Genomic DNA, 24,650 nt, shown 5'->3' on the forward strand with positions numbered 1-24,650 from the left:
CCCCAACCTGAGCTCCTTTGCCATCCCCGCGGCAGGAGGCTCTTCCCTGGGGCTGTCTCATGGCAGAAGTGGGTGGAGGGATGTGGGGATGCAGATTGGGATTTTGGGAAGTGCATTCTCTGCACTGAGCCAGGCAAGCAGTGAGGTGCTGGAAGTCCCCATGGGGCTGGGGGCTGAGCTCATGCTCCACACCCGCTCTCAGGGAAGCTCGACTGCCACATCGCATTGCATTGCAGCGCGTTTTCCACTTGTTGTCTTTTCAAGAACTTCACTGCCTTGATTCCTGGGACCACGGTGGAGATTTTGCACAAGGACTCCAAGAATATCATCGAGCTGATTGTCAAGGCCTACAACGTAAGTGTGTTTTAACACCACAGCTGCTGTGGTGGGAGCGCCAAGAGCTGAGCTCGCTCAGCCCTGCCTCGTGTGCTCCACCCAGGCTTGGCTGCATCTCTCTGGTCCTCTCTGCAGTGGGTCACTGCTGACGTGCTTGCATCCACCCTGGGGAGGGAAAAGAGCTGCTTGTCCTCTTTAGGATGATGCTGATGGTTGGGCTGATGTCATCTGCTTGGTCCCTTGCTGGGCTGGCAAGAAAAGCAAAGCATGAGTGGAATTGCACCATAAATGTAACCTGGATTTAATAGCTGTCACAGATCACCATACTGTTAGAGAAAATAGATCATTTATTTGCTGTTTGATGCTCAGTGACCTGTCAGGGACGTGACGCAGCTTAGGCGGCATCCTTGGGTTGATTACAATGCAACTCTATGGAGATAAGGGGGGAGCAGAGTGACCAGAAGCAGCTACATAGAGAGCTAGTGGGATAGCTGTCTGAATTTGTTGGATTTCTGCTGGATCCTTATGGTTCAGCTCTGTGCTTCTGGGAGGATGCTGGGTGTGTGAGATGTGTAACTCAGTGTGACCATGTATGAAAGTCTGTTGTGGAAATACATTGTTCCACCCGTGTTCTTTTTGGCTAAACTGAAATACTGTGCTGTTCTGGGTCAGCCCTCAGGTAGGGTTCTTCATACATGCAGTGTCTGAGCTGATCTTTGCAGCCAGGGGGGCAAACAGTACACTGATTTCCTGAACCCATTCCCAGCAGATCTCATAATGTTCCTCTCTACATCACTAATGGGTTTCCCATGGCAGGTGGCCTTTATGTCAGCCATCCTTGGAGCCGCTGCAGGTTCAGAATTCCCTTGTGTTCACACTGAAATGCTCCTCCTTAGGGTGTACCCCATGCCGTTACAGCTTTGTTTCAATCAGAAGTTGCTCCATGGGCAAGGTCCTTTCTCTGAATCTCTCTGGAGTCTTCTGCTCATTTCTGAAGGTATTGCAGGCCTGGGGCCACCAAACAGCACAGCAGCAAAACCCCTCCAGTAGTGGCTGCAGTGCCATGGAGGTATGCTGCTTTGCAGTGCCAAGTGGCTAATAATAATTGGATTTAAATTAGGCTAATAGCATTACCCAATAAGGCTGATAAGAAATCTTAGTGTTTGCATCAGAACGTAAGAATGACCCAGGTGGGGTCATACCGTGGTCCTTCTGACCTGCTGTCCTGTGTTCTGTAGCCTTTGTCTTTTTTGGATACCACTCACCATGCGTCACTTCCAGCCATCAGAAGAACTAAACAAAACAACCTCGTTTCACATTAGTACTTATAAACAGAGTTTTCCCTTTATTTTGTTTTGGCTTAAAAAGTCTGGGTTGTGCATCAGGGTGGAGAAATGAGAAGAAGAAGAAGAAGAAAGGGAATAGGAGTGTACCAAAACATCACAGATCCAGAAAGTCTTTCACTTTAAAATGTTTCACAAAGAAAGAGATTTTACCTTTTTTTTGCCATAGAAAACCTAGTATTTGCTGTTGACTTATCCAAAAACGTCTGTCACTTTCTCTTCAGAGGAAAGTTTTTTCTGACCAGTTTGTGCTGAATCAAGAAAGCAGGACAGAGTTGCTGATTCAGTTTCAAGTGTGTTTTTATGTCTCCTTTGTGCAGTACAAAAGGCATCATGGGATGGATGCCAGTGGAGCATCAGGCTCTGCACTCTTACAACAGACTTTGCTATGGGGGAGGTGTAGATGTGCACACAAGACTCTGACCTACAGCTTGGTGATGAAGCAAATGGTCCATTTGTGGTTGAGAATGTTTCCTTTTTTATTTTGTTGTGTATGCATCTTTCCAGTACAGGCTTCAGTGGTCAGTATGACCCTTGTAGAGTGCATAAACTGTACTAACTGTACATAAACTGAGTGCAAAATCCCCAGGTGCTCCAGTCCAATTCCAGGTATTGTTTTTTGTACCGGTGTTTTTTGTACCTGGCTGTCTTCTGAATACAACAGAAGATACCAAAGCGGAATTCTTTGCAAGAGAAACCTGCCTGCCTGTATTAACCTGACAACTTTCTTTCTCATTGTATTTCCAGAGCATTCGGTCCAAAGTAGAACTCACTGTCTGGGACAGCCCTGAGGACATTGGCTTGACCTTCACTGCCACCTGCCAGGATGGATTGTCCTACCCTGGGCTCAGAAAATGTGGGGATCTCAAGATAGGAGATACGGTGAGTCTGTCTCTCTGCACATCCCGGCTGCCCATCTTCCTCTGCTAGCCTCAAAACTGTGCTATGGTAATGTAAAAGCCCACTGAGAGCAGCTCTGCCAGCTGAAGAGCTCTTCTCTCTTCATGGCAGGGTAGGTGGACTAGATGGCCTTTAAAGATCCCTTCCAGCTCAAATGATACTGTGTTTCTGTTATTCTGTGAAGTCAGATGCACCTGAACATGTTGAGCATGACCAGGAGAGCATGCTGTCACCTGGCATCAGCACTGCATTGCAGGGCCAGCAGGCTCAGCCTGTCTGGGAATCCTGAGCCCTTCTCCAGGCCTTTGCTGTTTGCAAGGACTCATTAGCAGGATGATTTCCTTATTTGAGAAGAACAGCTTTAAAAACATACCAGAGCGCTAAGCACTTGGGCATATAAAAATAGTTAGGAAGAATAAACAGTAGCTGAACCTTTACCCCTCCAAATAAGGGCTATGTGAAGTGTTAAAAGGGGAGGTGGCCTCAGCATTTTAGCTGACATTACTGGATTTCAGCTCAGCGGGTAGAATCAGTCCCTGGAGCTGTGCCAACCATAGGCACGTGCCCTCCTGATGTCCTCAGCAAAGCCAGGGCCCCCTTGGAGCAGGAGCATTAATCTGATGGCTGAGCCTGGGCTCTGGCCTTTGGCATGAAGACAGAGCTCATGCAGCTATTGAGGTTTGTCCTTGCATCCCCTCTTGCTCAACAGCTTCTATGAGCATCAGAGTCTAGCTCCTGTGAACAGCTGAGAGAGCTTCCCCAAAGGGGTTGACATCGACACCGGGTCCTGAAATGCTGAGGGTCTTGTACTGGTGGCATGTGGAAGGGAGCAGAGTGATGCCCTGAGCTTGCTTTCTGATGTAATGGCCTTAAGTTGTACCAGAGAAGGTTCAAATTGTATACTGGGAAAAACCTCTCAGAATGAGTAATGAGGCACTTCACAGGCTGCCCAGGGAAGAGCTGGAGTCACCATCCCTGGAGGTGCTCAAGAGCCATGGAGATGTGGCACTGAGGGATGTGGGTAGTGGGCATGGTGAGATGGGCTAGAGTTGGACTTGGTGATCTTTGTGATCTTTTCCAACCTTAATGGTTCTATGATTCTATGTCCTTCTCTGCAGTTTACGTTTGTTCCATAATTAGGGCTTTATGAGTGATGCAGGTTGGGATTCTCACAGAAGGTGCTAAATCCTTCACCTTGTAGACATCTTTGGTCCTTGTGCTGCAATGGCTAGATTTGTGCTGGTACTTGCTTTCAAGCAAATGTCATATTTTTGCTGTTATGAAAACCTGTCTGTTTGCTAGACTTTTACCCCAGTTATTTCAGGCAGGCTGCCTCCTGCTTCACAGAAACCAGAGGTCTGTGATGAAGAACATTAACTCTTGTGGGTGATGGCAATAAGCCTTGAAACTTCACTCGAATGCCTGTGGTGTGTTTTGAAATGAGCTACCCACGGAATAATGAACACTTTGGTGAGGGCTGAGATGTGGGTTCAGCAGGCAGAAGCTGCATGGGCTATGTGGGGGCATGAAGGTGGTGAGGAGAGTGGCTGCACAGTTGTTTGGGGCTCCCCTAGCACAGCTCCAACACTTCCCTCTTGGTGGTTCTCCCCTTGGTGTGTGGCTTGCAGGGATTGAACGTCAGTTTTGTGCCTCTGTCCCACTTGGGTCACACGTGGCCCATATGGGGAACCAGAGTGGCGGTGAGGGGCAGAAAGGAGGTCAAAACCTTGATGGACTATCAGGGCGCTGAGGTGCCCACATGAGGTGGAGTTAGGGCAGTTCGTCTGTACCTGGGAGGCCATTTTGGGCTGCACACTGACTCCCCCCTTGCCCTCTCTCTCCAGGTTTCCTTTGAGGTGTCGGTGGAGGCCCGTGGCTGCCCTGCTGAGGACACCTCCCATGTCTTCACCATCAAGCCAGCTGGCTTCCGTGATACACTGGAAGTGAACGTCACCTACAACTGCCTCTGCGGCTGCACCAGCCATGCGGAGCCATCCAGCAGCAAGTGCAGCAGCAATGGGACCTATGCCTGCGGGCTGTGCGAGTGCGATGCCGGCTACCTGGGGGCCCGCTGCGAGTGTGAGGAGGGGGCCGGCGGGGAGACCCAGCCTGGGCTGTGCCGTGAGGTGGAGGGAAAGCCCGTCTGCAGTGGGCGGGGGGAGTGCAGCTGCAACCAGTGTGTGTGCTATGAGAGCGAGTTCGGGAACATCTACGGGCCCTTCTGTGAGTGTGACGACTTCTCCTGCGCCCGATACAAGGGAGTCCTCTGCTCAGGTAGGTGCCATCCCACCCCTCACTCTCTGTTTTGCCCGGGCTGCAAAGTCGCAGGTTTGGTGTTGATTGTTTGGGAGCGTATTTGCTGATGTGCAGCCTTAGTGTAGTCCTCATGAGGCCTCATCTGGAGTACTGTGTCCAGCGCAAGAAAGATGCAGGGTTGTTGGAGCAGGTCCAGAGGAGGCCATGAGGATGCTCTGAGAGTTGGAGTAGTTCTCCTACTGAGAAAGATGGGGAGAACTGGGTTTGTTCCGCCTGGAGAAGAAAAGGCTCAGAGGAGACCTCATTGTGACTTTCCTGTACTTAGAGGACCTTATAAACTAAAGGGAAGGTGACTTTTTACATGGTCCGATAGTGTGACAGGACAAGGGGGAATGACCTTAAGCTAAAAGAAGTGAGATTTAGGTTAGATGTGAGGAAGATACTTTTTACTCAGAGGTGAGGCATAGGCACAAGCTGCCCAGAACGCTGTGGGTCCCTGGAGGTGCTCAAGGCCAGGTGTGCAGCCTGAGATGGAGAGTGGCAACCAGCCCATGGCAGGGGGCTGGGACTGGTGGGTTTTAAGGTCCCCTCCAACACAACCAATCTGTGATTCTATTACAACAACCACAGGCTTGGATTCTCCCAAGCTTTTTCTTGCCTTCTTAAATTGATTTTCTCCACTTATGCCATGTGCCCACATAGAAACCATCTTTTTTTTAAAGGTAACACATTTGAAGCAATCCCCTGGTACATGGCAGGGGAAAGGAAAGGTTGAGTTTTGGTTTGTTACTCATTAGAGAAAATCTGTGCTGGAGATTCCTAAAGAGACTTTAATGCAGATTTTTCTACCTGCTGGGAAAACAAATCATCCACTGGTCAAGATTTAGCCAGTGTGTTTTGCTTTATCAAAGGTGGAGGAACAATTTAGCAGTGTTTGCTAAAATAGCAATTCCTTTAATTCCTTTTCAGCCTGAGGTCATGTAATTTATCTTGCACACGTTGCCTGGATCAACCCTAGGACATAACTCTTTACCCACCTGAAGCTGGGTAAAATGTTATTCTTCAAAACTTCTTTGTTTTCCAAGTGAAATATTTCCTCAAGTGAAAATCTCAGACCAAATTTCCAAAATGCTGTGCAGGTTTGCATTAGCTCTCTTGTTGGTAGAGTAAGTTCAGAAAAGCAGCTGTTTTTCACTGTTCTTTGGAGAAGTGGAGGGATTTTTCCCCACTGTGCCTAACCCTGCAGGCTTCTGAGTAAGTGATGAGCTACCCCTGGGTAGTGCATTTATAGAATCATAGGAATACTAAATTTGGAGAAGATCACTAAGATCACCAAGTCCAACTCCAGCCCATCCCCACCTTGCCTGCTAACCGTGTCTATCATGTGCCACATCTCCATGGTTCTTGAACATCTCCAAAGACAGTGACTGGCTCTCCCTGGGCCATTGGAGACTGTTGTGTTGGTAGGCAAGTTGGGGCTGTTGGGGCACTGTCTGCATATGGGAATGGCAATCCTCTGGCTTTTGGCAGCAACTGGAAACAGCACCGTGGCAAGTCATGTGTCTTCTGTTGCACCTAGCCGAGGGCTGCTGGTGGTGGGAAGAAGGGCAGAGCTGGTTTGGGATGTGCCAGTTTTAGAGTCATTGAAAAGTGTGGGGTTTTTTTTATAGCTGTGAAAGAAAACAAAGAGGAGGCTGAGGCCAAGCAGCTCCAGGGATAGACTGGTGGGGTAGTTCTCACCATGCCTCCTGGTATTTTATTGTTTTGTAGCCTTTTTTTCTTCTGAATTCCAACCTATTGAGTAAGATTTCTCAGCCCAAGGGGCTTAGGACTTCTCCAGCCCACCAAAAGTGCCTGAGCTTGCACAGCAGTTGGTGTGGGGTGTGCCCCAAACTGCCCCTAAAGAGCAGCAGGTCTCTGGAAGAAGTAGCCATGGTGGAGTCAGCTTTTCTGAAGAAAGAGAGGACAGAAGAGTTTCTGAAGACTACATACAGCTGTTCATCATGTTGGGAGCTTCAGCACAGGGTCTGGCCTTTCCTAGACAGTTTGGATGGCTGCCATGGAGAGACAGAGCCCTCTGCTCACTGCCTGCCTCCCTGCCTGGAGCCCAGCTCAGGAATTTGCAGATCACTGTGCATCTCCGTGGCTTTTGGACCTCTTGGCTGCCTTCCAGCAGATCTGACAAAAGAGGAAACATCTCAGTGCTAATTGCATTCCTAAAGGTCCTATAAAATGAGTTAGTAAGAGGGAGGAGAGGCCTTGGTAAGAGCATCATGCATTGGCCACTAATGAAGCAGGACTGGTTCTCTGGAGGCTACGCTTTGTTAGCTGCACTGCTCAGACCCGTATTTGTAGGGGGTGTAAGTAGTACAGCATCTCCTTTATTTCAGTGTGTCTACAGAAATTTCCTTGTCTTCACCACTGCTGACGCAAAAAGCTAACATCAGCAATAGGGTGTCAGATTTGCCACCCAAAACCACTTCTGAAAAGGGATTTAGGAAATGGCAACTCAACCAAAAACCCGTGGTTTGTTGCACAGAGACTCTATCTACATAGACCTCCAAGTGCCCTGCGGAAACTGAAAAGCTTCAAAAACTGCTGAGGGTGTGCAAATCTTTCATGGCCTCCATAGTTATATCTGACTGCTTCCCTTTCCTTGGTCTGCTAAATGGGGAAGAACTCTGGGTTTTTGGCCGGTGCTGGCACACAGTGACATAAGGCTTTTGTTTGTTTTGCTACAGCCTCACATTAGAAATCACACTCCTGCTTCTGCAATTTGTTCTAGGATTTCCTGGTTGCAGGCGCCGCATCTGGGTTCAGCAGCTCCATCCTTGTGCTGGCTCTCATGGGAAGATGCTGCTCAGTGCCGGTGCTGCAGTTTCTGGTTGTGCAAGAGACACAGAACATGCTAGTCCTGTGCTTTGAGGGCAGTGCTCGTCTACTTGCACCAGTGGCATCTCTGCCTTGTGATTTCTGCCTTGTGATGTAGCCTCTTACTGTACTAATTCCTACAGGCTGACACACTTGGCCTGAAAGCAGACCTTTTTCCCCACTTACTTCTGAAGTCATCATCTGTCTGCTTGCACCAGTGCTAGTGTGCCAGGGAAGGTCTCAGATGCAGGAACAGAAGGAACCCAGTTGTAACTATTTCTTTTTTCATCTCTGCAATCTTCATTCCTACCACACCAGCTTTTACCAGAATCTGCTGTGTTTTATTAAGAAAGAAGTGGGCAGTGCTGGGTGGCTCCAGACGTGGAGGTGGTAGCTGAGTGTGGTTGGGGAGGGGGAGGGGAACTTCCCTGTGCCTGCAGCTTTGGCTGCTTGGCTGCCCTGCCATGCACAGCAGGTGGTGGGTAGCCCCGAAGGGAAAAGGATGCTCTGTGAAAGAAAGAGGGAACAGAGCTTAAACCACATCTGCTGTGTTTTTCTTTTCTGTCGTGTCAAGTTTTGCTATCTTTGTTTTTTTTTTGTTTCTTTTTTATTTGGGCAATAAGTACAGGTGTACATCACTGCCTGGAAATGCAGAAAGATTTCTTTTGTTGTTAGTGTTACAGAGCTGTGTCTCTTTTCTTTCCCTCTTTGCATCCTCCCCATCTTGGACAGAAGTACGTACTGTGTGCCCATTACTACTTCTCAGCAACCAGCAAATGTGGTTCAGGCATCTCAAGATCCTCTGCCTGAGTAAGGAAAAAGGAAACCTCTAGTTTGTGGTGTACCTTTCCAGTCCTAGCCCATACGCATCACCAGGTGGAAGCTCTCTGCCCATGAAATGCTTTGGCTTTGATGAGAAATTATACAGACACTGCAGACATTTTGTAATAAGCCAAACCCAACTGGGGGGCCTCCTCTGCTCTCCTCCTTTCTCTGGGTTAAGCCGCTAAGCTGGTCATGTTCCATTTGCTCTCATCGCATGGCTTAGCATGAAGAAATTAGGGGTCATCAGGTCAGCTCTCTTTGCTTCCATCATGTGGGGCAGCCTGGAGAGATGTAAGGTCCACGGCAGCAGGGCTTGGGGCTGGAGGGATTAAGAGGATTCCTTCTGCTCCTCCCCGTGCTGCTGGGCAATTGGGAAGGACTGGAAGGGCATGCAAATTTGTGGCGGCCCTTGCAGGTGAGAGGGAGCATCCCCATGAGTCTCCTGAAATCTCACTCTTTCTCCACCCTTCCCCAGCCTTTCTCTTCTGCTTCCTCTCTGTATTTATTTCTTTTTAAACCTGGTTTCTGTTCCACTCTCTGCAATGCACTGCTGAGATGTGTGCTGTGTTCCTTCGAGTGTATGCCTTTCCCATCCTGCTCCATGCCAAAGGTAGAGAGCTGAAGACCTAAAATAGCATAAGAAACTTGCACTCAGCTCCTGCCTTCCCCTCTTAGGAGCTCTTTTCCCTTTTGCACAAACCAAATGGTACCTCCTCCTCTCACCCTGGACTTCTCTCTTAGGTGCCATGTCTGGGCTGGATCCTTAAGGATCTCCCCAAGGCTGTGCTCCAGCAGTGCGGGGGGATTCCCCAAGGACCATACGTGCTTGGGGAACACTCATATGTGTCACCTATATGTGTGCTGGGCACTCGCTTAGGGGTTTTTCTGTTTCCAACCCCATCTGTTCTGATGCTTGCAGAAGGGCTTGGGCCAGTTGTGTCAGCCCCAAACAGTCACAGCTTGGGAGAAGCCATCAGAAACTGACGGATTTGGGGTTTTGTCCTTGGTGGATTGAGCTCTGTTTCTCCAAAAGTCCCATTCCATGCACAGGAGCAAAATGCCAGCTTTTCTTACCTCTCCTTTCCCCCCGCCCAGGCCCTCATTGCTGTTGCAGCCCTCCCCAACCCTGGCAGGGATCCCTTCAAGGACCTGACTGCACAGAGTGCTGCTGTTCCAACCGCTTTTCACTTGGTGTTTCTCCTTGACCTCGAACAGGCCTTTTGCAACCATTAGTGCATGCTAATGAGGCATTAAATGCCATGGCAGAATTAAAAGAATACGGCAGTGACGCTTACTACATCTTTGTGGGAGCCAGAGCTCTGCCTGGGGTCTCTCTTAAAGCAGCAGCAAGAAGTGTCATCTGATGGCACAGCCTGACCCCGTGTGCAGGTGCAGCTGCTCCAGAGACTATAGACTCCAGAAAGCCCCCAAAATATGAATGATACAGACTTGGAAAGCAAACTATGCTGAGCATGTGCTCCTCAAAGGGAGATGATGGTGTGGGGTGGTCTTGCCTGAATGCTTTGCCTTTATGGCTGGTTCCTTTGGTGCCTGGATTTGAGCTTTCTGATTACACTAATTAACAGAAAGAAGTGGTTGGAAATGAATGCTGTGTTTTGGGTTGAGAAGCTAACAGTCTAAAGCAAGCAGGTGAATGAAATTGTGTTTCTTATTGGCATGCACAGACAGCCCCTGAATTTTGCTCACTTTAGAATACCAAACATGAGACCTAAGAGTGCTGCGCAGCTGTGGATTCTTTCTCTTTTCCTATATCTTATTTTGAATGAAATTCTGACTTCTTTCAGCTTCTTTGGGAAGGGAGAAATCCATCCCCAAACCATGGACCTTTGGTGAACTTGCACCAGATTATGTGTTTGAATCCAAATGCGGAACTGGGCAAGGCTCCCGCAGCACTGGATTCTGCAGTGAAAGAATGTCTCTTTGCTCTGGGGACCACTCCTTGTAATGAGGTCCAGCTGAAAGGACATTCAGCACATTTGTTCCTCGGTAGGCTGGGAGTTAGCCTGCTTTTCATTTTAAGGATGGGCTTGAACCATAGAATTTGACCCTAGAGTTCAGGCATTTGGGATCCTGCAGCTTTGTTTTGGAGCCAGGCTTTATTTTAAGAATAAATCTAAGGGAACTAGGTGTTTTTTTACGTGTGCTTTCTGAAATCCATCCCTGCTGACCTGCCATGCTGCTCCTGCAGAGATGGATCAAGGAGTATGGAAGTGGGGGTGATGGATGCCCTGTCCCCAATGACACTCAATGTCAGGCTGGATGGGGCTCTGAGCACCTGGTTGAGCTGTAGGTGTCCCTCCTCATTGCTGGGGGGTTGGACCAGATGGCCTTTAAGGGTCCCTTTCAACTCAAAGGATTCTATAAGTGGGGGAGAAGCTCCTGGTTGTGGGTCCATGGATCATCACTTGCAGCAAGGAAGCTTTGGTAATAGGAATTATCAGGAATTGTTTTTTCAATGCCTCCCATGCCAAGCTCCTAAGAGGTGATGAAGCCATGGATAAGCATGTACTCAGTTTGGCTGGGTTACTTCAACCCAGAGCAGTACTGGAACCACTACACCCATCCCAGTTTCATCCCCTCAGGTCTGGGAGCCCCACATCACTCCTGGCAGCTGTAGCAGGGTTGGCAGTGGAACCTGAAAGCTCCCAATTCCCAGCTGTGGGTCCCCCTCCAGAAAGCCACATGGGGCTGAGGAGCTCATGTAAGCAAAAGTCAGGAAATCTGTGGAACGCTGAGATTTCTTAACCAGAAAAAAAAAAAAAAAAAAAAAAAAAAAAAGGCTTTATTTTAAGAAATGCAGAAATGATACGTCAAAAAGCCAAAATGGGCAGCAAGGACTCATCTTGTGACTACATTTCAGTTGCACTTCTGCAAGGGAGAGGAGGAAGATGAGGGAAGGCTGGCAGGGCTCTGCAGGAAATCCGCTCTGCCCCAGCTCACCAAAGTGAGCATGCAGTTCCCAGAGCCCTGAGCTCCCTGCCCAGTTCCTGTTTAACCCAAAAGCTCCCAAGTGAGGGAGAAATGGGAAGGATGAGGGGGGTGAGGACTTTTGTCATTGGGATGTTGATGGTAACATGGAGTTGGTGTTGCAGCTCGTGTTGCCCAGGGCTGAAGTCACAGCTCAGGCATGGATTTCTTCTTCCAGTTTTGCTTTTATTGGTCTGCGTTGCTGATGCTATTTTCAGTGGTGGAACTGTGAGCTCTGCCAGTGCTAGGGTTGAGTAAAGCATTATTTAAAGCCTCTTTGATTCGTGGCCAAAACCCCTATGCTTTGAGATATAAATATCTGCTCACATTAATGCAGCGGCAGGATGCACAAGTCTGTGGTGTCTTGTGTAATTAGCATACAGAAAAGCTCTTTTTCCCTGTTATCTGCCATTTAGTGCTTGGTTTGTTGTTTCAGTGCTGTGCTGTGGGTAGATGAGCATGGGCGAGTGCTCTTCTGGCACGAGTGGAGGCAGTCGGTGGACACACTGCAGTTTACACAGAGACTTCAATGCCCTTTTGCAGCAAGGACACTGGGCTGGGGTGCTCCTGCAGGACAAGGGAACACTTCCCATCCCCACTTCATTAACTTTCCTGAGTCCTCCCTGCCCGCCAGTGCCAAGCATCTGGCAGCGCAGTGCTCATCAGCCTACGGCTCCTTTGAGTCATGGAAAGAGATTAGTGGCAATCCAGATGATTTATTTGCTTAAGCAGGCACTGCATCGTACCAGAACCCTTTCCCAAACGGAAAGTTTCCAGACTCTCCCAGCCTCTTCTGCTGTCCTTCTCCCACCCATGCAAACTGTGCAGGACCAGAAGCTCCAATCCTGCACTTGCACAACAGGGCCGGTCCATCAGTGCCTCATGTCTGGGCTTTGGCTGCTCCCTCTGCTGTAGGCAGATATTTTTGGTGCCTTCAACTCTGGGGAATGCAAACAACACATAGAGCAGCAGGAGCAGCGGTCAGGGCTCAGCACTCTGTGTAAGGGATTGCGCTGGTGAGGCTGCATTGCTTGGACATGCTTGCTCATTTTAACTGGGTCCTGCCCCAGCTCTCCTCTTGTTTTGTTGTGGTATTGTTGGTTGTTCTTTTCTTTTTAGAGCAGTCATGCAGGTATAAGGTCAAAAATGACAACAGCAGGTGCACAGAATTTGGGAGGTGTTACCCCTAACAATTAAAGGTTTACTGGTAAGTACATTACCAAAGTCAGAGGGAGCTTGTCATTTCCCAGCTGGATGGGGATCTTTTAAATGTCTCACATCCTCTCATTTCAAGGATGGGAACAGAAGAAAACATCTTGTTATGTTTGGAGCACATCGTGAATGTATTTTGGCTTCGCAAAACCGCTCTAATAGAGACCATGCAAATCCAAATGGTTAAAGGCTGTGCTGATGTCCTGCACAATGTGTGCTGCAGGAGCAGGGGGGGGGCTGGAGCACACCCTCCTCAGTAGTCTGGCTGTGTTTTCTTCTCAAAAATGAATCTGGGAAGCAGGGTTCGTCTTGGGAGTGAATTCCCATCTCCGGGTCTCTGGGTGTACTTTGAGAAGCAGATCTGCTCCTGCTATGCCCCCATGAGGCATAAATGTGTCCCACCTAGCCTTCAGGCCATGCTGGATGGGAGATTCGGAGCACCACAAATGGAGCTCTCAGTGCTTGCAAAAGTGGCTGCTCTTTCAGGCTGGCGCAGGCAGATGGTAATGTCTTTGCTGCTAAAGGTCAACATGGAAATTCCCACTCTTGGCTTGTTCCCCATGGCGAGCTTCTTGCACTTTTTAACCAGTGTGGCCAGGCAGAAAACACATGTCAACATATTTTTGAATTTCAGTCTCACAACCCAAGCTTAGTCACCTTCATATAGAAAGGCTGCTCTACTGCAGCAACCAAAGCCATTTTCTCCAAGAGGCTGTTTCTTCACTTTTCTGGTTGCAGTGCTAGAATAGGATACAAATTTGGAAGCAGTTGTTTCCCTTCCCCGTCTCAGTCTGTCGGGCTCCATTTCAGCACCCCAGTGCTGGAAGGGATGCATAGGATCTCTGCCCTCCTGGACTGACCTGGCACCAACTGCTTGCAAATACTGAGCCATTTCATGAGCAGCAAGACTTCTAGAGGTGGATTTCTTGCAGATTTGCATCTTGTGCTGGGCTCTGTGGTATCCAAGGGATTGAGCTGAAGTTAATGATGCAGGGCTGCTTTTCCTAGCACTCCAGACAGGACCTTGGGTGGTGTGAACGCATCAGATTGAGGCAGAGAAAGTAACCTTCAGAGGTCTTATAAACACAGCCTCCTCCCTCTAGTAATGTCTAAGCATAAAGGTTGGCTCCAAAGCAAACGGTAGGAGCACAGAAGAGGCTGCTGGGATGAACAAGAAACCCACAGAGCAGAAGGTGCTCCCAGGACTTCTGGCAAGGGGCACAGCTTGATGCTTCATGGTCCCTCTGGTGTTCTCAGGATGATGGGAGAGGCAGAGCTATCAGTGGTTTAGTGCTGATGAGAAGAGCATGTATATAGTTTATCTTCTCTCAGCTACTTGAGGCTGTTTCCAGCGGGAAAGCTGAGCTGTAATTAGGTTGCTGATGAGCCTTGTGGAGAAATCACGCCTTCAAAAGCATCCTTGCTGCTCAGGATCAACCACAGAGGAATTCAAGCAGTATTTCCAGTGAGTTGATGGATGCTGTTCCAAAACCAGCTGCTGGGCAGCCAGCCATGGCACTTACTGTAATTGAAAGCCTTTAAGCCTGTTGATTTTCTCAGGCTGGCCCTTAATGCCAGCTCTGCAAGGGGATACTCTGGCAGGGGAGGACCCTCACAGAGACACCAGTGTCACACAGCACTGCTCTGGTTGCTGATGATGACCTTCTCGCTGCTCTGTTCCCTAGGCCATGGGGAGTGTCACTGTGGGGAGTGCAAGTGCCACACGGGCTACATCGGGGACAACTGCAACTGTTCCACCGAGACCGCCGGCTGCGTCTCCAGCGATGGGCAGATGTGCAGCGGCCGCGGCAACTGCATCTGTGGGAAGTGCCAGTGCACCGAGCCTGGGGCGTTCGGGGAGACCTGTGAGAAGTGTCCCACCTGCCCAGGGGTCTGCAGCACCAAAAGGTACGCGTGGGGCTTCTGGAGGGACTTCTCAATGAGGGGAGAGGGATTCTTTGGTTCCTGGGAGATTCCTGCCCACCCAGGTAGACAAGGTCCCTAGCATCCTGGCCAGCTGGGTTTGTACTGTCACCTCTCCTCTGACAGTGTTGCAGGCACTGAGTATATGCATAGAGCAACAAGTGTTGCTGTCCACGTTCTCATGGAGGTTCATGGCCCCTTTCATTTTAGTGCTGCTCTGCTCTGTAGGCTGGCAGCCCAGATTTGCTGAGCTGAACATTTCTGGGCTCAAGTAGCTGTGAGATGTAAAGAAAGGGCTGGCTGACACTTTGCAGAGGACGTGTCCTGGACACCAGCATCTGGAGGGATTTTGCAGTAACTGATATGCAGCTTCCTACATCCAAAGGGCAAACAGTCTCCAGACCTACAGCTGGAGGCTATTCTTCACTGAATCCACCTTTGAAACAAATCCATCCTTGTAATGAAAATGGTTGACCCTGAAGCTTCTCTTTCCCACCCTCTTTCTGTACTCAGTCTTTCTCTCTGTGTGTCTTTTTGAAGGGACTGCATTGAATGCAAGCTGTTTAACTCAGGAAGACTGGATAACCAAACCTGCCAAAAGCACTGCAAGGATGAGCTCATCACCACTGTGGATGTTCTCAGTAAGTACACAGCTGAATCATAGAATCATAGAATCATTAAGGTTGGAAAAAAAAGGCAAAGGTGATCTAGTTCAACTATCACAACTGTCAAATCATCCTTACCATGCACATTAACCCAGGTGCCACATCTCCGTGGTTCTTGAACACCTTCAGGGACACCTCCATCATCTTCCTGAGCAGACTGTGCCACTGCATCAGCACTCTTTTGGAGAAGAAATTTTTCATAATTTCCAACCCAAACCTCCCTTGGTGCAATATTAGGCAATTACCTCTCATCCTATCACTGTTACCTGGGAGAAGAGGTATGCCCCACCATGGCATAGCCTGCTTTCTGAGAGTTGTAGAGAGCCTCCTCTTCTTCAACCTGAACAATCCCATTCCCTCACCCACTCCCCTTAAGACTAATGCTCCAGGCCCAGCAAGCAATACCCAGTAACCAACTGCTCTCAGCAAGACCAAGGCATATCTGTAAGGAAAGCCTCAGGTTTCTAAATAGTATTTAGAAAGCATAATGTATGACCCTTTATGTAGGCTGTAATTTGTATTGCTTTGAGCGTTTGTTAGCAACTCAATTGGTGTTGTGTTTGTATTTCTGGATTAGCTATAGTCTCAATGCTAAGTAAAACATCCTTGAATTTAAATAGCATCTTAAAATCTGGATTCAAGCAGCCGTACATAATGTTTCCTCATTGCCTTTTGGAAGGAAGCATGTTAATTTCATTTAATGAAGTCATTTAGAAAAAATTTGAAAGAAATAATGAGTTTTATGAATTGGACATATGGATTGTTGTAGACGTGAGATGCTAATTGCTGTAAGGTTAGCCATTAGTACATCCCTCTGGGTATGCATTTGCTATGTGCAGCTGTGACTGCCTTTCTGAGCTCACAGCTACATGAAGTCTGCCCAGGCCTGTCCAAAAAATTTGTTTCTTCACCACACCTGAGCAGGTCCAGGGCTGGTGTGTGTAAGGCCCGCTGTGGTCATTGCAAGAGAGCAGGATAAGATCAGGAGACAGGAGAGATTAGATGAGCTGTGAGAGAGTGTAAAGGGACAAAATGTCTCCCAAAAAAGGCATTCTCTAATCTCCCCGAGAATTCATCTGGGAAGAAGTATCCCCTGTCCTGCTCGTTGTGTCCTCTTCTGAAGGTCATTCCATACCACGTCCCTCAACAGATACCTTTTCCCCCTTCTTTTCAAGCTTCACTCTGGCAGTCCCTAGTTACTCTTTTACAGGATGAAGGAGACCGAAACAGTGAAAGCTTCAGTCTCAGTCCTGACCTTGACCTTGTCAACAGCCCTTGGAGTTGGGGCAGAGAGGCCAGTGCTTCTGGATCAAGCAGGGATGGCCATCCATGTCTGACATTTCTTACTTCTCTTCCATAGTTCATAGGGTATACAAGTGCTCTACCTTGCTCATTCTTTCTCTCAATTAACAACCAGTATGGTTTCCTACCTTCTCCTTTGTGCGGCTTGCTCTTGCTCTCCCCATCCTCACTGCAGCTTGCTGGAGAGTGAACCTGTCCCAGCGCACTGTGAAAGGTTACAAGGCCATCTTAAATGCTTCCGACCCACATGAAGCTCCTTTCTGATGCCCGGCTGCCCCACGTTTCTAAGAAGCCAGCACATACAGGGGATTAAATCTTAACTCCTCTGCCTGCCTATTGCACAACTCCAGAGCTAGCCTTCATGCTGGCTGCGTCCTGGGAGGTGAGACTGGGCTGTGGTTGGCCAATCCCCCACTGCTTTCAGAGGAAAACAGCCAAATCTCTGTTTTAAGATGTGTTGGGGAATTATACTTATTCTTCTGTTGTGCTGCCACAGTCTGATCCTGGGTGGTGCTGAGATTTGAGAGCTCGGAACTTGGAAATCTGGGCTGCAAAATATTCCTAGAGAAAGAGCACAGGGACTCACAGGCAGACCCAGCCAAATCCTCATCCTCAAGTGTTTCTGTGATGCAGCATGTGTTAGAAATTCCCGCTGAAAGGCTGAATGCTGGTATTCATCACCGGCAGAAAGAAGACACAGATTTGCACTGTCACAGCAGTGGAGCAATGAGCACTGCTGGGATGTCCTAGGTGCCTTCTGGCTGTAGGCTTGAGCCACAGAACCATGGAACCATTTAGTCAGAAGACCCTTAAGAGCAGCAAGTCCAACTACTACCCATGACTAAACCATGTCCCTAAGCACCACATCCACACTGCTCTTAAATATCACCAGGGATGACAACTCTACCACTTCCCCGAGCAGCCTGTTCCAACACTCTGACACCTAGTAAAGGCCAGCAAGAGTCGTTACTATTGAAACTTTAATTGCTCTATCTTTTAGCAGAATATTGGTGCAAGGCTGGGGCTGGACGCAGTGGGGCCTGAAGGAGCCAAGTTATCTGCTCGATAGCATATAGGGGCATTAGTCAAGAAACTCACAAGTGTTATCTGTATCAACCTAACTGACGTAATTAATCTCCAGCCCTGCCTTTGGTGCCACAGGTGCAGGTAGAGTGGATGTTTATGTCCTGAGGCAGGAGCAGCTGAAGGCTGTCTGCAGCAGTGAGTCCACTGGGCTCCAAGCTGTTGAAATGGAGGGTATTAATCTCCCTGCTGAAGGCAGGTCAAAGGCATTGAAAGGAAAGACAAACAGAAGGGAGAAAGATAGGAAAGATAAATAGAAGGGAGGAAGGGCTGGGATAGCGGTGGTCATTAATGCCATCATTTCTCAGTGTGACAGTCAGACACAGATGCTAGTGACAGGCAGGGTATTTTCCAGGTGCTAGAACCTCAGCTGTGTCTTGAAGACCAATAGGACAAAGTGGCCCAGATGCCTTTCTTGGAAATGCTATCCCATAAAGGCAAGAGGTGCTCTGCAGGGCTCCCTGGCATGGCTGGAGGTGCTGCCCTGCAGGGGATGTTTCCAGGAGCGGGGCAGTGCAGGAAGGGCTGAAGGCACACATCTCTGGGAATTAATTTATCTCCTTTCTTGCAGCCACCCCATTTCCACTTTCACATGAAGCAAAATCAAACTGTGCTGATGATTTCCAGGGGCAGTTTTTGTTCTCTGTGTTCCTCCATTCCTAGGGTGCTCACCTTGCTAATTCCCCATTTTGCTCAGACCATTTCCTTGTTCCATCAGCCACTCTCAGAGTGCCTTGCAGCAGGACCAGGGGCAGCTGCAAATCAAAGGTACCATGGTGGAGGCTTTTAGGCTTTTCCTAATGCTTTGCATTCTCCCTTCCCCCACATGATGCTGTTTCAGCTCTCCCTGCTGCTGGGGCTGGGCCATAATGTGCACCATATGTAGGACAGGAAGCCCCTTGTATGGGAAGGAATGCACAGTCCCCAGCATGACAGGGCTCCTGAATAGCTGGGGCTGGCTCTGATGCTGGGCCTCTGGCTGGAAACGAGCCTCTCCGAAGCACCTGGCTGAGTATGAAGGTGCTTTGACATATTGGGTGTGCTGTGCAAGTCACCAAGTTGCCCTTATTATTTCAGAAACGGATGACCCCAACGCAATCCTGTGTGCCTACCCGGTGAACAACTGTGTCATGAAGTTCACCTACTCGGAGCTTGCCAATGGGAAGTCCAACCTCACCGTCCTCAAGGAGCCAGGTTTGTGCCTCCTTCATTTTCCTTGCTGACAGCATGAGAGGTGACAAGGCTGCACACAGGTGCAAAAGAACTGAGCTGATTGAACAGGGCTGAAACACAGAGCCAGGTGCTTCCAGTGTGGTTAATGAAAGGCTTCTAAGAGTGTGGCGTGCACCTGAGCTGCCAGCGTTACTGCAGGTGGCCCAAGAGCTTTCTGCCAGATCAGGTTGCTGAAATTAAATACAGCCTGCTCAGGAAGCAGCAAGTATGCCATGCCCTGGTTTGGAGACAGAGCCACTGGGAGGAGAAACATGAGGTGGGAAAACCACTGCTACTGCTCTAAAGTGAGGCTGCTAGGCATACCCCCACAAGTCCTGTGGATTTCTGCTTTTCCATTAATCAGCTCTGTTCCCAGCAGTGCAGTCCCTGTGTCCCAGCCCCCCCGGAACATCTGTCCCCTGCGTATTGCTTTCATCCCATGCAGAGCATGTTTCTCAGAGGAAACCCCATGTGGCATTGCAGGAAGAGCTGGCAAACACCCAGTGAGAGTTTGTCATGCTCTGCTTGGGTCCTCTTGAGGACACAGGCCAGAATGGGAAGTCCCAAGGGAGGCACATTTTATTTCATTGAGGCTGCAGCTTGCACTTAATTGAAAGACCAGTTGATTAAGTTAAGGCAGTTAAGATCCCTTCCTTTATGGAGAGGACTACTGTTGTTTTTTTTTTAATTCAGTCCTTGCTGCCAGTGCTGCCCCCAAAGCCACTTGCTCAGCTGCACTCTTGTTACCCTGATCTGGGATGCACCTGTGCCAGAGCTGATTTCCTTCTCCCCCTCCTTTCCAGCATGCAGCTCAGCCCCCAGTGCTGTGACCATCGTGCTGGCTGTCATTGGCAGTGTGGTGCTGATTGGCACCATCCTGCTGGGTCTCTGGAAGCTGCTCGTCACCATTCATGACAGGAGGGAGTTTGACCGATTCCAGAGCGAACGCACCCGGGCGAGATATGAAATGGTGAGCACTGGGGGGCTGCTGGGTGGGCCCTTGGCAATGCAGCAAACAACTGCAGTAATGGAAAACAGAGAGGTGAAGGTGTGTGCTGTGCTTTTGGGAACATCAGGTGGACAGGTCTATGAGGAAGCATTCTGGGGAGGCTTCCTGGCCATAGGGTTGCGCAGCATTTCAGGGCATCAGATGGGACGTTGGGTAGGGCCTATCAAAGCCAAATCCATAGTTACATGTAGAGCAGAAAGGGGAGGATGGAAGAGGCTGTCCAGAGAGCTGTGCATGTCCCACACCCAGAGGTGCTCTGGGTTGGATGAGGCTTGCAGCAAATTGGTCTACTGGGAGGTGATCCTAGCCATGGAACCAGATAGGCATTGAGATCCCTTCACAACCAACCATTCTATGACTCTGTGAGATTACACATAGCTTTGCCATGACACAGATTTTGTTCCTTACTTTTCTTCTTTATCCATTTTCCCAAAGGCATCCAATCCTCTCTACCGAAAGCCCATTTCTACGCATAATGTAGAGTTCACATTCAACAAGCTCAACAAATCTTACAATGGTACAGTTGACTGATCAGGTCTCAGCACGAGGGACCGCTGTGGACAATTGCTTGACTGTATTTGCTGCTTCTCAACTTGAAGATGGGATCCTCTTCAGGGAAGAAAATACTTTACAACAGGACTGGTCGATGACACGAGCCTGTTATTTGCACAGTAAGGAGAAAAGCAGCGTGTGCTGTCTGATCTGGGACATGCCGATGCCATGGCAGGCTCACCAGTTGTGCTTGTGGATTCTGAGCCCTGTGACTCCACAGCCCAGGTTTCTGGATCTATGAAACCTGCCAACGAAGAGAACCAAGTGCCACATTGCAGCTTTAGACATATCCCATCCCACTATAAAGGGTGAGTAGGCCAAAATCAGGGGAAGTCACGGCATTGCAGGTTGGGAGGGGGGAATTAGCTTAAAAAGAGGAGGGTGTTGGAAGCATTTGTGTAAGAAATTAGGATACATGAGTTCTGCAGTCTTTAGAATTTTTTTTTTTATATAAAAACAAAATAAAACTATTGTGCATATATGATGCTGCAAGTGGAGTTTGTTGAGCTTAATGAGCCCCACATCAACAGATTGACTGACCTGAGACGCATTCTGCTGCCAGCACACCATGTGCTGCCTTCTTTCTTTATCAGCAGTGTCTTATCAACCCAAGCACTGCAGCCAGGAGCCGTGGTGACGCTGCACAAGGTATGTTGACTTAATGCTGTAGTGTTGACTGAGGGCGGTGACTGCCAGAAGCAGTTCATGTTTCGTGTGGTGTTGTTTAAACAGCAGGGAGGCTGGGGGAAGCCCCAGGGACATGGGAGTTTGGTCAGAGGAAATGTTAAACAGCAAGCACCACTCCTGGGGCTTCACAAGCAGGCATGCAGCCTGTAGGCTGGCAGCTGCCAGCACAGCGTGCCAGCCTCACAACAGCCTTTGAGGGCTGCACAGCTGAGGTTTTAACACAGAATAGAGCTGGAAGGTCCAGATAGGTTGCTGGTTGAATCTAGTGTTGTTTTCCCCCCCCGAAATGTTCCCCCACCCCATGTTTTCCTCTGGAGCTGAGGTTTAAGTTACCCCAGATGACAGCTGCAGCATTAAACCCCTCCAAGCTCTGCCTTGGGACTGCAGCAGAAGGCCAGAGAGAAGCCAGAGCTACTGCTTTGCTTTTTTTTTTTTTTCCTTGTCTCTTTACCCTGAACAGACCATGCAATAGTCAGCTGAAGGAAGCTTGCCAGGGAAAAGCAAAAACAAATGGTGCTCGTTGTTTTGACTTGCTTTTCTCACTGGAAAACAGCCATGAACCCATCCTTCCGGATTTTTTTTTTTATGTATTTGTTTTTGCCTCTATAAACAGGAGCTCCTACTTGCTCCGTACAAACAGCTCTCCTTCGAGAAGATTATGGGCCCCCTCCTCCTGCCAGTAGCACTGCAGGAACACAACAAACCCCACTAAAAATAGCTCAGAATGGGAATTGGTAAGAGTGCAGCAAGTTGCACACCGTCGGCATGGGATCAGGTGTTCTTAAAAACGAACAGAACAAAAACCAAAACAGTGCTGTCTTTATGCTTGATTTTTTAATTCAGAATCCAGCAAATCCTTTGGATGATCTCCAAATCAGACCAAGCAAAGGCTGCTTGAAGTCGCACGAATGCTCCGGGGTACAGAATGATGCTGAGGTTGGCATGGGAGCAGGAAGAGCAGAGCTGCCGAAGGCACACCATGGCTGTGCACCACTGTTCTGCATGTGCCTGTCCCTGCAATTTCACAAGAAATAGGAAAGGTCTGAGCACAGCCAAGGGCAGCAGCAGCTGCGATGGTGGCCAGCTGGCTACAGGAGCCAGTAATCTCATAGGAGCACAGCAGCTCTTCAGGGGAAGCTAGTACTAACTGTGCATTTCCTACCTGGTGCTTAAGTACAAGGCCAAGCTCTACATCCAAGAAGACTCATCTTACATAGGGCACAGGTTGTCTCTTATGAATCAGCTTTAGCTTGGTTCATTTCATTGCCACACACAAAGCATAAAGTGACCCAGGCAAGGAAAGGGCAGCAGGAAGGAAAGTGGTGGGAAAGAAAGGAAGGGCAGCAACTTTCTGACCTTGCTTTGCCACCTGGACCAGCCAATGCTGTGAATGCGGCTCTGCTACAGTTGCATCAAAAAAGGAAAGGCCAGCCCATGCCCCCTTTTCCAGTCTTTCTTTTTCAGATTATCTTCAAGCTGTGGCATTTCCCAGAACATCAGCTTGGTATTGAGAGCACAGGCAATAGTAGCAGCTCTAGGAAGAGAAGCTAGGCTCACCATGAAGGAGTTGTTTGGGTAGAGCAAGGGTTGGGCTTCTAGATCAAGTTTGCTTTGTATTTCTTCTAATATCAGAACCTTTATACAACTAGTTAATTGCTTCTTTCTAGTTTTTATCAGCTCTCCTTCCAGGTTTGACTTCTCCATAAGATTGCACATTAAAAAAGGTTTTACTTTACTGTATAAGCACATCTGCCTTTACCCTTGGAGCAGTTAGTGCCAAGCTCAGTCATGGGAATGGTGTATTTCAGTCAGCAGCAGTTTATTTGTGTCCCTAAATACACAGCCTGACCACAGCTAGCATTCCTGAATGAAAGCTAAAGCAGAAGGCAGCAGCAGATCACATGTGATGGAAAACATCAGCATTTGTCTGGCCAAATTGGAGTCCGGATGCCATTGCAACATCAGGTCCTCATGTTCCTGCAGCCAGAGCTGGAGGCTGCTGTGCAGCCCTGGCCTGGGGGCTCACCTGCTCTCTCATCAGTGTATTTCCTTATACTGCAGGTATTTCTGGGACTGTGTGTTGGGAAAGGCCAATCACAACCTCCACTGCACACTCCATTAGCGGTGGTGCCCTCTGCACAACAGAAACGTCTCACTTTGGATCTAAAACAATACCTGTCAGCACAGCAGAAATGATCAGGCTTCCTTCTCCTTTCTGCACTGGCCAACTCCTCACATCACGCTGCATTTTTCACAGCCTGACCACGGACAAGCTTATGAGAAAAAGGTCAGAGCAGGACACAGGTCCAGAGCATCACAAATGAGGAGTAAGTCAGCCCAAACCCACAGACAGGATTACTGCTATTAGCCTTCAAGAATCTGCCCTAAGGGGCTGAGAGAAAGCTGAAGCTTGAGCAGGCACCAAACTGGGCTGTAATTTGTTGCAGTTAGATCATGGAGCTGTACTCGTCACTGTGGCACAGCCCAACCATGACCTAACAGCTATTAGAAACAAACAGAACGCCCAGCCCTGTCTGTCTGTTCAACTACAAATCTTCCAAAACAGAACATTTCCCCAAATTGGTGACTACGGAACTCAGAAATGGAAACAAACTTCCTCTGGGTTACTGCACATTCCTTTGGTCCTTACTGTTTCCTAAAAGCAATGCTCGTGGCGCCTGCTGAAAGCCTAGTGCCTACTGAACAGCCTTCCACATCCTTTTAAGGGGAAGTGATTAATTTATTTTTTCTGGAATTAGGTCTTGAATAACCGTTCATGAAATTGTTTATGGAAACAAAAATATGAGCTGTCAACTACTGGCTGATAAAACAACATTGAAACTGTGACATTTGATCAGACCAGAGAATGAACTGCAAGACTTCCAGAATCATATATTATAATGCAAATGAGTTTTGTAAATTGTGACCTAGTTCCCATGTTAGAAGCAGTTGGGACCAACAGCAGGAACTATGCTGTGAATGAAGCGGGGGGGGAAGCAAGCAAATTAATGTTCGTTCTTAATTTGAAATGGATTTTTAAGCATGTTCAGGTGCCACAAAAAAGAGGCCCACAGGCTTGTTTGCTATATTCACTCTGACACAAGAAAGCTTGTAGGAGGTAGGCAAATGTTACTTTGTTTTGCTAATTGAAATGTTTGACTGGTGTCAAATGAAGCACCAGAATACTACTTGCTGTGACTGAGCACACGGTGGAGAATGGTGAACTGAAGCTTTCCAATCTGATGCTCAGAACCTTTACTCCAATATCTTAGATGGTGACTAGCTATTAGACAATGGCAATCTCTCAGTTTAGTTGCTGTTTCTTTCTCCTGATAAAGTAGCTCTTGGGTCTTTTCAAGGTTTTAGCTGTGCAAATATCAGACACTTACTTGGTGCAATTCAGCACTGTTAGTGGGAAACACCAGACTCACAGAACCCTGCTGGTGCTCCAGCAGTGACCACTCCACCCCAAGCAGTTCTGCCTAC

General features: G+C 48.5%; 1 protein-coding gene across 1 annotated transcript in view; it reads left to right on the forward strand.

Annotated features, from left to right (window-relative positions):
* ITGB5 (integrin subunit beta 5) overlaps positions 1-20,963 on the forward strand; it is a 42,766-nt gene extending 21,803 nt beyond the window's left edge. The window contains exons 8-15 of the mRNA XM_048952949.1: positions 265-354; positions 2,427-2,561; positions 4,424-4,853; positions 14,417-14,639; positions 15,195-15,295; positions 18,782-18,898; positions 19,720-19,886; positions 20,361-20,963. Coding sequence (XP_048808906.1) covers positions 265-354; positions 2,427-2,561; positions 4,424-4,853; positions 14,417-14,639; positions 15,195-15,295; positions 18,782-18,898; positions 19,720-19,886; positions 20,361-20,456 — 1,359 coding nt within the window. The 3' untranslated portion in view covers positions 20,457-20,963. The remainder of the gene's footprint in view (positions 1-264; positions 355-2,426; positions 2,562-4,423; positions 4,854-14,416; positions 14,640-15,194; positions 15,296-18,781; positions 18,899-19,719; positions 19,887-20,360) is intronic.
* The last annotated feature ends 3,687 nt before the right edge of the window (positions 20,964-24,650 follow it).

Source organism: Lagopus muta, chromosome 8 (assembly GCF_023343835.1).
Source record: "Lagopus muta isolate bLagMut1 chromosome 8, bLagMut1 primary, whole genome shotgun sequence".
NCBI classification, from domain to species: domain Eukaryota; kingdom Metazoa; phylum Chordata; class Aves; order Galliformes; family Phasianidae; genus Lagopus; species Lagopus muta.